The sequence below is a fragment of the Phasianus colchicus genome, chromosome Z, assembly GCF_987193195.1.
Source record: "Phasianus colchicus chromosome Z, bPhaCol1.hap1.1, whole genome shotgun sequence".
Classification (NCBI taxonomy): Eukaryota; Metazoa; Chordata; class Aves; order Galliformes; family Phasianidae; genus Phasianus; species Phasianus colchicus.
The window spans coordinates 82,231,240-82,242,894 of NC_143476.1; the positions used below are offsets into that span (position 1 = coordinate 82,231,240).

Genomic DNA, 11,655 nt, shown 5'->3' on the forward strand with positions numbered 1-11,655 from the left:
TGGAATACCAGTAACAAAAATCATAAAATGATGATGTGATTATCAGCAACTGAACATGCTGCCAAATCTGTCTCTGAATCTTTTACGCACTGGCAAAAGCTTTGCAGCTTGGGATGCATGCCTTATCTGGGAGAAGCCCACTATTAAACAAATCATACTATCACTTACTCCTGGTTTCAGAGCTGTGTGATTCTGAAAACATTGTGAATTTTTTGTTTGTCTGATGGCTTATGAGAATTTGACAAAACCTTTATGTCCCGTGACTGTGCATCAGGTCCCAGCAACTCCTCAGAACACTCCAGGGCATTTCTACATTGGCTAAGCTGATTCCGCAGAACTTTAAGTTCATGAGCTTCTTCCTGCTAAATTGGCTATGTTCTCCTTCATCTCATCCATTGCAGTCTAGAGCCCGTCACTCTTCACCCAACTGGCAGTGCTCAATTAATGGTTGCACCCAATGATTTTGGAGGTTTTTTCCAACCTAGAAAGAGTTGTCAGCTGTTGGAATGGACTGCCTGGGGAGGTGGTAGAGTCACTGTCCCTGGAGGTGTTCATGAAACATTTAGATGTTGTATCAAGGGACATGGTCTAGTGGACAAATACTGGTGGCAGTTGAATGGTTGGACTGCAGGATCTTGGAGGTCTTTTCCAACTTTGGTGATTCTGTGGCAATATAGGCCTAGTGAGAGCCTTTCAGTTTCTGAATACTGATTATGCAAAAAATAAAAACAACAGAAATTTAGATTGTGTTTAAACAGCTACAAACATTTAGTGAAGTTCATAGGAATTATATGACTTCATAATATGACACTAGCCTTCCGGTTTATCCTAGCTGTTCTCTTTTTTTCATGTGTTTTAATGCTGCTTTTTTTTTCCCTTTGTTTTTAACAGTTCCAGTTAACTGTTTAAAACTTTTCCTGGTATTTTTCCATCTCATAAATTTGTCTAATCACCTTTTTACAACCCTTTTGTATTTCTGGCTGCAATGTTAGTGACTTGCAAAGTCCTACCTTCTTATGTTAAGATTTACATAGATCATACTTTAAAGTCAAGACAGCTGAAATTCAAATAAGAAGTAAGAATTTGTCTCATCTGATTTAATTTTTCCCATATTGTCAACAAGTTTATTTAATTGGTTGTATAAGTTTTCTAAACGTCTTGCTACAAAGCTTTGCTGGTATTTGCAAGACTACTTTACTTCCTTGTTTAGGTGTAAATCAAGTGTCAGCTTTAACAGTAACTGTGATTTACTGACTCAGCATTAGTTGTTGTGTAACGCTTTGTAACTGAGAAGTAATATAATGGATGGCTGTTACTTAGTGCTACTTATGAGTAATCTGCTTTTTTTTTGTTTTGTTCAGATAACAGTACAGACTTCTGGGCAACTGATGTGAAATGGTTTTCATTGTTGGAGAGCACAAACTGGCTAGAGATCATCAGGTTTGCTATACCTATAACTCTTGTTTTCAGATTGTTGCTAATTGAATTTCTGGAGGGTTTTCAAAAATTTTCTTTCCTACTGGAAAGGTGAAGAACATCTTCGTATTTCAGGAAACTAAGGCAATATTATGATCCTATTTATCTTATTTCTACAATATAGTTCACCATTTCTACAGTGCAGAATTGTGTGAAGCACCCCACTTTTAAAAGATTGGGAGAAGCAGCAGATCTTTCCAATTACAGTTCTTTGAGGAAATCTCTTAAAACTACATATCTATAAATTTCCTTCCTGTACTTAGCTTCTTTCCAATCTGAAGTATTCTTTCTTTCTTGCATAAAACCTGTTCCATGTCTCTGACTTGCCTTGCCATTCTCTGTACTCTCTTCTATTACTTCTGTAATATCCTTTAGGATGGGATGAACTGCAGTATTCAAGATGTTAGCCCTCCACAGATTAATAAAATGACAGTTGTTCTCAGTTTTGTCCCCTTCCTCTCCTGATTGTTCCTCAAGTTCTTTTTCTTCTCTCAGCAGTCCACAGTGAGTAAGTCTTGGAATGGTGTTGGCTGGCATAAGGCTTGGTGTAGTAGAATGTTGAGGTTCTTTTATTTGTTTTCAGTGTTATTTTGTGCTGTCTGAATTATCTGTTGGCTTATTCTGTGATCAGCTTGTTACTATGAAGTACTTCAGTTTTTTGCAGTGAGCTTAAGTTCATTCTGTGCAGAATAATAATCAACAAATATTGACATTGATTGAATAAGAGGTTCTAGTGAAGGTCATATATTGGGAAATCTATTGACATAACTCATAATTTAGAACTAAAGTACATACCAGCCCAAGTTCCTATCCTTAGGTTGCTTTGGGACTGGTCAGTTCTATACCTGGATGCAGTTACTTTCTGAGTCAGCCTAATCTTGGCTTTTGGAGTCAGAAGGAATGCCATCTCAAATACACTGAAGAATCCGACAGCTTTACAATTAGAGACTAAACTGTTAGCTTTTGTTAGTGGCCTAATCAGTTGCAAGAATCCTCATTTGCATGCAAACATTTTCAGAAAATGCCAACTTCATCAAGAGTTAGGACCAGAAACCAGCAGAGTAAGTCTGTTTTTACTTGATCTTTAACTCCATTCAGTCATCTGTGTTTAGTGATAATCTCTGGGTAAGCATTATCTGCATGCTTACAACATCTGATTGCTGGTCTTCCCCTGTCGCTCAAAAACAGATCGTGGGAGAAACATACCATGTAGTAGGTTGAAAAATAAGTGAGGCAATGTAGTAGGATAAAGATCTGGATCTTAGTAATAGAAATGCTTCAGTGTGTGTAATGATTTGTACTGATTCAGAATCAAGTACTGTATGATGTATGTACAGAGCTAACAATGGAAACGCGTGACTGATTGCCAAATAAGGATATCTCCTGGAAGCTTGATGTTGAAATTAAATGCTTCATCTGTAGAAGATGAGTGAAGTTTTATATTAAAAGAATAAGCAAGTTTCAATAGTAATTTTTAACTCCTTTTTAGGAGGCTTTTTTTTCTTAAAAAAAAAAAAAAAAAAAAGCTAACTAGCTAACATCTTAATACTTAAACTAAACTTTTCCTATACCACAATAGGCGAGTCTTGAAGAAAGCTATAGAAGTTGTTGAGTGTCTGGAAAGGCAGCATACAAATGTTCTCCTTATCGGTAAGAAATTGATGAGATTATCCTATTTTATATTATTTTAAATTTCAATATATTATCCTATTTATGGAAATAATTCTGATTTTTCTTTTTGAAGTTCTTTAAATGTAGCTTATGCTGTCAGTTCTTAATCGTGGTAGAAGCTGGTACAATTGATAAGTGTCTCCTGCTTTAAGAATGCTGAAGATCACACATTCCTGGAAATATTTCCAGTAGTTTAAAAACAAAACAAGCAACAGGACAAACAAACAGGAAAAAACAGAAGGAAACATTTAATAAGCATAGTTCAAAGCTAAGAGGAATACATTATGAATGAGAAAGCTGTTTATAAACTTTCATGCAAGTCATACTGTCTGTTGTTTGTGTTCTCATTTCCTAACTTATTTTTAAGGTCTCTTTTGCTGTATTTTGAGATTGAAGAGAGGGGATGAGCTTTGCACAGAACATAGGAATGAGAACTTTGTAAAGTGTTATTTTTGCTCTAGATGCACATTAATATATATAATCACTTTAGTAAAGTGTATGCTTACTGTACACATCTTGACCAGTGCGTTTGCCCAGACTGATGAAAGTAATCACACAGAAAACCAAATTTAATGTTAACCATCACGCTATTTTTCTATTAACAATTAAGGGATTTTTCACTACATTACCATTTGAGAAACCTAGCTCTGGAAGATGTTTCTCAAAGGCATGTGAATGACAGAGGATGGATACTGCACAAGGGGGCAATTTCAGTGCTGTTGTACACTCCTTATCTTATGTCTCTTGTGTGCATTTAGGGATACTTTAAGTCACAGCCCCACCTTGTGAAAAGGTGCATGCAGAACAAAAGAGTGAGGATTGAGTAGCTGGCCTAATAGTTGAAGGCAGAAGGAGGCAGTGTGTGCCCTGTGAGACTGAAAGGAGTAGGGTTCAAAATTAGAGTACTGAAAGTTTGCTTTCTGTTTTGGATACATATGCAAGACAAAAACCTTTTGTTTTCAGGAGGAAAGAAAAACAACAAACAGTATTAGAAATACAGATTTAATATCTCTGTTATATAACTTGTGAGAAATTTTGTGCTTTGTTCAAAACTGTGTTTTGAAATACAACTTTGTTTAGTAATGTGCAGTTAGTAGTTCTTTGCTTTGTTGTCCAAAGCTTAAGGAATGGTTTAGACAACACAGCTTTTTCTTCTCTTTTGTAGAAGAGACTGCTACTGATCTGTGCTGTGTAATCTCCAGTCTGGTTCAAGTGATGATGGATTCATACAGCAGAACAAAGTTGGGATTTCAGAGCCTTATTCAGAAGGAGTGGGTAATTGGAGGACATGGCTTTTTGGATCGTTGTAATCATTTACATAAAAGTGACAAAGAAGAGGTATGATATCTTTTTTTCTTTGATTTTCCTTACCTGATATTTAAAATTTTAATCAGCATAAGGAGGGGCTTAGCTATCCATCCAGAAGCTCTTCTGGTTTTTTTTCTGCTTCATGGATGAATATTTGTATAGGGTTAGTGTTTCTGCTATTTAAAGTTCAACCATGTCTTTATAGCTAAAAAATAAATGTGAAATGTAACTTCAGTCTTTGAGCCTTTCAAAAAAGACTTGTATCTTGTATCCTTTTAAATTGTTAAATGGTTAATTTCTGTAGAAATAAGTCAAGTGAATTATGCATTTTTGTCACAGCTTCATAAGTTTGTATTTTGGGAGTGAGTCAGATTGCTATAAAGAATGGAAGTCATAGGTGTAAACTGTTCAATTCTAATTAATAGTTGTTATGAACTAGTTTTGCAACTTTGAAAGTGGCTCCTTTACAGCCTTTTATAGTGAGCTAATATGTAATATGTACAAATTCAGCTTCAAAGGTGTTGCTCTCCTCTTTTAATAGCTGGCTTGGGGTCACTCAGATGATACTGCAGAGTTCAGCCAAAGTTGTATACAGCAAGTCTGTAATTCACCAGGTTGCATTCTTTGATTTGTGTTTGTAGATGCTAAATAGTGTAAAATAAACGGTCTGCATGATAAAACGTACTTTATTTTTGTGAAACTGATACAATATTTTCTTTTAGGCTCCTGTGTTTCTGCTCTTGCTAAACTGTGTCTGGCAGTTGGTACAACAGTATCCTTCAGCATTTGAGTTCACAGAAACTTACTTAACTGTCTTGTCAGACAGCCTCTATGTGCCTATATTCAGCACTTTCTTCTTCAACTCACAACATCAAAAAGACACTACTACGGTAAGGGTTTGTTTTGTGTATGCAGTGTGCTGGATTACAAGTTTGTCTGATAGGCAAGGAATACTCAAAAAAAAAAAAAATCACTAGTAGCATCATCTTCCTTATTTAATTGAAGAATGATGCCTTGGAGGTGAATCAGTTCAACTTTGGGTCTAGAGTCATGTTCAGTACTTCAGACTGTGTGATGACAAGATGAAAACAATTCAGAAATCTGTTACTTCTCGTGTGGGGCTATAGTTCCATGTTCATTACTCTCCAGTGAAAATTGAGTTCCTTAACCTAAGCTGTCCAGTGTAAATTACCTACAATTCTCCTGTACTCTGCTTTGTTCTAAAATCAGTGTTTTTTGGCTGTTGATTTATATTTGGTTAATACTTTTCCCTAGCACCTTCCGTAGCAGGAGGTGGATATAGGCGGTAAAGAGCCTACAAAATTGAAGATCACTGTTTAGCATATAAAATGCTGAGCATAAAGTTTAAATTGGCATCACTGCGTGTCTGCAGTGAAATACAGAGAGGTTTATTCCATAGTCCTGGTATGCCCTCTGTTTGAGTTCAAGTGTCCATCTCCTGCCCAGCTTTCAGAATGTTTCTTAAGTTCACCTTGACTTGGTCAGAAATCCTTTCTAACTGTCTTAATTGTGACCTGTTTGCTTTGGCAGACTGGTGAAATCCTGAAGACACAAAGCAGTCCTTTCAGATTTCTTACTGTGTGGGACTGGTCTGTGCAGTTTGATCTCAAGGCCCAGGCTTTTCTGAACAACCCTCTTTATGCAGAGAAACCAAAACCAGAAAAAAGCCAACGGAAAACTGCACGATTCAAAGTAAGATTTTTTTTTTGCTAAACCTGTTATTTCTATCATTTAAAAATAAGAAAAAAAGTACAACTCAATCATACTTCTAACATGCTTACAGTAGTGGTATTAGTGTCAACTTTTAACTAACAAAATATATGTACAACTCAGACTCATCTAGGTCTTGAGTGCTGCTCGCATCTCTCTCAGCTTTTCAATCAATCTTCCATGGTTTCTGTGTTCAGCACAGTTTTTCTTACTACTGCACTTGCATACAACTACTAACTTCTCCCTGGGATTTAATGTCCAGGTCAGTTGTAATGATTTTAAGAGATTTTATTGTTTTGTTCCACTAAGTACTTAACTGAAGTGCATAACAGGCTTGTAATTGCCTCCTTGATTTTTGCCCTGAGTATAATGGGAGTGTATGCATGTGTTTAAAACAAAAACAAAGGGAAAAAAAAAAAAAAACACAAAACAAACAAACAAAAAAACAACAATGAAACCCAGAAACAAACAACATCTGTCAAGGATATGCAGTATTGAATGGGTCACCTCATTACTGGCAAATAACATATATTCAGAGGGAGAAACTTATTTGGGGTAGCTGTTCTGTAGTTTCCCTGTTGTCTAAAGTTTCTTCTATACTAAAGCATTCTCAGGTGTGGCACTGTTATGATATACAGTATAATATGCTTCTATAAAGTGGTAAGTAATGAGGAAATGTAGAATTAAAAACTTCTAAATCAAATGCTCTTTGATTTGTATGGCCATCTTAAATTAAACTTCAAAATCTGTAATACTTGTATGAAGGGCATTTTCTTGTTTCAAGGAATGCTTTATTCAGTGTTACTTCACTGCTATAGTTGCAGGGGAAGTAGATGCAAATACAGAATGCTGTGTGAGCTATTTGATGTATTAGCCATATAGTTTTAGACACTATAGCAAAGGCAAGGCTGTGTTTCAGTCACTTCATTGATTTTAGGTATTTTCTGAATACAGTTTCAATGTTTTTCTTCTGCTGAGGATTTTTAAAGTCTCATCAATATTTATCGTTGTATATTTTTATTTTCTTTTTCCCCTTAAAGCATCAACGGCAGCTTTCTTTGCCACTGACACAAACAAAATCTTCCCCAAAGAGAGGATTTTTCAGGGAGGAAACAGATCATCTAATTAAAAACATTCTGGGTAAAAGAATTGGCAAGTTCATTAATTCTTCAGATGAACCTCCGAATAGCTTCAGGGAGTTTTATGATAGCTGGCATAGTAAGCCTGTTGATTATCATGGTCTTCTATTGCCTCGCATCGATGGACCTGAAATCAAAGTCTGGGCTCAACGCTATTTACGATGGATTCCTGAAGCACAGCTTCATGGCGGTGGTACAATAGCCACAGCTGCCAAGATTTTGGACTTGATGGAGGAAGTGCAAAACTTGCAGGTGAAAATGGATGAAGAACATAGTCAAGCTGTTTCTGGAGACACACATGCTGTTCCAATGCTGAGAAATTCTGCCCGTTTGTCGTCTTTGTTTCCTTTTGCTTTGCTTCAGAGACAGTCCATCAAACCAGCTTTACCCACTAGCACCTGGAAAGACCTGGAAGATGAGGATGACTTGGTCAAGAGAGATGATGAATTTGTTGATCTAAGTGATATGTTATAAAGTGTATATAAATTTAAGTATGAATTGTATGTGGTTAAGCTCTGAGTTTAAGATGTTGTCCTAATCTAAAGAACTCGAGTATCTACAGCCTGCTGAGTGGGTTTGTAGGGTAAAGGAAACTTGGCTGAGTATATTTTGAACTTCCATTTCACTCTAACAGTATTTATTGCAGAAACACATTTTTAGTATAGATGTAAAAAAAAAAAAAAAAAAAAAGCAAGTCTAGCAGCACTGTGTGGCTGCTTTATGCAAAAAAAAAAAAAATTCTGATTCAGAGGTAGAATACTAAATGCATACAGCAACAGTTATGAGGAATCTGCAGACTTGCTTAACATTAAATATTATTCCTTTTGTGCTAAAAGCTAATAGGAATTATTAATACATCTGCAGCTGTCCATCACGTGGAGTGAAGAAAGTAAGGTGAAACTAAATGTGCTTTCAAGCATAAGCTTTTACAACTGAGAACAAAACTTGGGGATTTCTGTCTGATGTGGCATCAATTGAAGTCATGTGCTTGTCAGCCTCATCCTTTCTGACAGTGTTCATCACTGGCTTGCAGAACTTCACCTTGTGTAGTGATATAATAGCAGCTTGGCTTTTCTGAAACTCTGCTTGCACTTAGCTTAAAGATCAGGTGCAAGAGCTAAAGTAAACATTTCAAGACCTGTTGTGTCTGCTGTCATACTCCCTTGCTGCCTTGGAAAATTAAGTCCCAAATGTTTGCTGTTGATTGTAGAAAATAGCCTGAAAAAAAATAGCCTGACAGAGATTCTAGTTTATTGTGGATATTCTTTTCCTCTCCTTTAGAGGTGGAGATTTTTTTTTACTCTAATTTCCATGCATATGCCATTTGCCTTTGAGGCTTTCTGAAGCCTGCACTGAGACCTCCACACGGAAGGGAAGGCAGTCTTGAATTTGCAGTCTGTTGCCACTTGACATGAGTTAGTGGTACAGCTTATGAATGTGGCTTTCATACCCTACAAACATTTGCATCCTGTTACTGGATGTTCTAACAGTACCTCAGTGAAAAAAGCCATAAAGAAATGCCTGTTGATTTTTTGATCTACTGTGTGTATGTTTATATAAAAAGTATTTTTGCTGCAAATAACTGTCCTTTGTAAAGTTGAGTGTTATTTGACTGTCAAATCTATTTTGAACCCTTAAATGGTAGAGTACCCCAAGAATGGAAGCAAATCATAGTATCAGTTAATTTGAGATGGTGGATGTTGAATATTCTCTGTATGATTTAGAAATCCATGCTGGAAAATTTAAATAGTTAAACTAACACTTTAAAATTTGATCAGCTCAATGTAATCAGGGTTATTAAACTAAGTTACAGATCAGTCACTTCACAGTGAATTGTACTTCATATGTGTAATAAGAGATCATCTGCAGCTCTTTAAAAATATTAATGTTAAAAGAAATGTATAAGTGGGGGGAGGGAGAGATCTTGATGCAATTCTATGCCAAACTGAAGCTTTTCAACTCCTGATTGCCTTAATCGTAGTAGCCTGAGTTTGTAGCAATTTGTTTAAAAATATGCTTGTACTTACACTTTCTGCTTTGATACATATCTCGTTGTTTGTACAGCTAGCATTTATTGGGATGGGCTGTCCAGCACATGTCATTCTGATCTTATTGTAGCTCAAGTAATCCATTTATCCAATGATTTCTATGTATGTTTGAGCAATGCATTTTTGTAGAGAAGAAATATCCGTCATTCTAAGGTAACTTGGGTTCGGGGCATTTTTAAACACTGTCATTAGAAAAAAAAATCTATTACATGCATTTTTCTGTACTTTTGATCAAACTATTATTATGGCTCAGTCCTGAAGATTACATATTTATATTACAGATGTTGGACATCTGATTTGTACATAAGTTATCAGAAGTTTATATAGAGGAGAAACATATATGTGGAATTAAACATAGGAACACTTCTAATGTAGAGTAAATACCATTGCTGGTTTTCTGCACTGCAGGATTGGAAATGTACTTAATATTTTCACTCAACTTCTGTTTATACCTCCAAGTTTTTACACTGAATGCAAGCTAGAAATTGTATAGTTGGCTTACAAAATAAATGCAACTCTTTTTCCTCTTTAGTGGGCAGTGTGGAGAGTGTCAATAAAATATACTTTGTCATTTCAAGATAAATATGACAATGTATGTTTAAGCTCTGTTTTGCAAAATGACACTTTAAATTGTAGTAAACTTGACAATCTGCAGTGACAAGGCTTTTTGAGTTGTACACAGGGTATTTGCAGACTTACAGAGAGGACGCTGTACAGTTTTGACCTGGCTATGCTGTAGGGTGAGTGTATCAGTTCAGAAAAGATCAAAATTCAGTGCAATGCCATAGGATGACTATGGGAAGCTACTGAAGTGATCTAGAGCGTGTCTGCCAAATGGCATTTTTTGGGGATCTATTAAAATATTGCAATCTTAACTGTTTTGGGGATCTATTAAAACTTTTCATTCACAATGGTGTGCTTGTCTTTCATTGAGTTGTTTCCCCATTTCAAGGAGGAGCATTGTTCCTACCGTGTTAGCACAGGAACTTCCTGAAATTACAGTGGCTGAGTATTCCTCAAACTGAACGTGTTCTGAGTCCAGGTTGGGTGCTGGTCAAGGTAAACTATAGAGTATAAGTGAAAAACATGTAATTTATTTTTTCCAGAGATGACATATTACTAGTTTCTGCCCCAAAATCCAGCACGAGCACAAATCACTCAAAAATAATTTCCTAAAGGGAACGTATAAAATTGCTGTAAGGTTTAAGAAGGATTTGCTGTTGGAACAGGAACAGCAGCAGGGTGCTGGGTTGCAGTGTAACACAAGGTGTGCCACAGCCTCACCCACATCTCAGATCCCTGTGTGTACTTTGACCGCTTGGCTTTGAGATGGCATTCACTGCACTGAACATGCTCAGCTATTGCTGTAAGCCATGCTGGAATCCGAGTGCTTTATAAAGGTCCTTACAGCCGGCTCATCCTCCTGATCTCTTCCGGCAATTAAAGTTTTTTCATTTCATGTTCAAAGCATATAAGCATAACCATTTCAGGAGGTAGTATGATAGCTTCTGGAGTGCGTGTCTTGCCAATTTGTCACACAGAGGTTTCCTTTCTTCAAGTCTTGAGCTGGAAGCTTTGTGTACAGTGCTTACTGCCTGATACTCTTATTTTGCATGAATGACACTTGGTTTATAAACTACCTGAGGTGTGTTTCTTTTTTTGTGACAAAGAAGAGGTGGAGTAATGAAATAATTTGAATCTCAAAAAGCATTTCATATTCAGAACTGCTTTGGCTCTTCCATGATGTATCAAATGGCTGAAAGCGGTGTGAGGTAAGATCCTTCTGATGGGCCATGTCCTTTTCCTTTGTTTGTCGTGAAACTACCCTGTGACAAATGCTTTTTGCCAGGCTTTGCAGAACACTGAACCTGGTGTATCCCAGAAGGCAGTGAGCACAGAGATGAACACAGCTGCTGTTTGAGTTGGAGAAACAGCTGTTTCAAAACAAACAGTGTTTCCCCTATTGCTTTGCCTGGCTGCTTGAAACAGGCTCATTATGTTTACCTAGGAAAGCATTTGATAAATAGCTTTGTAAAAGCAGAACCGTGGAAACTGCTTTCCCACAGTGATGATTTGTCCGACTGTGCTGCTGTTCCTTGAAATTCCCCATCCCTTCTGGCATGTCCCAGCCCTGCTCACACCATGACACCTTCGATCTCCCCTCTCTTCATCTCCTCTTCTGAAGTGAGATGCAGTGTTAGCAGTTAGTCTGTCATTGCTATTAACTTGCTGAAAAGCCAATTTTAGTAACTGTTCCTGGGGGACAAAATAAATGGGCTTGT

At 36.8% G+C, this 11,655-nt stretch overlaps 1 protein-coding gene across 2 annotated transcripts in view; it reads left to right on the forward strand.

Annotated features, from left to right (window-relative positions):
* The window catches only part of MTMR12 (myotubularin related protein 12), a 32,933-nt gene extending 23,029 nt beyond the window's left edge, over positions 1-9,904 (forward strand). For both annotated transcript variants that reach the window (XM_090131125.1, XM_090131126.1), the window contains 6 exons: positions 1,362-1,440; positions 3,056-3,126; positions 4,313-4,485; positions 5,178-5,345; positions 6,007-6,168; positions 7,227-9,904. In XM_090131125.1, coding sequence (XP_089987251.1) covers positions 1,362-1,440; positions 3,056-3,126; positions 4,313-4,485; positions 5,178-5,345; positions 6,007-6,168; positions 7,227-7,799 — 1,226 coding nt within the window. In that variant the 3' untranslated portion in view covers positions 7,800-9,904. The remainder of the gene's footprint in view (positions 1-1,361; positions 1,441-3,055; positions 3,127-4,312; positions 4,486-5,177; positions 5,346-6,006; positions 6,169-7,226) is intronic.
* Positions 9,905-11,655: the final 1,751 nt, after the last annotated feature.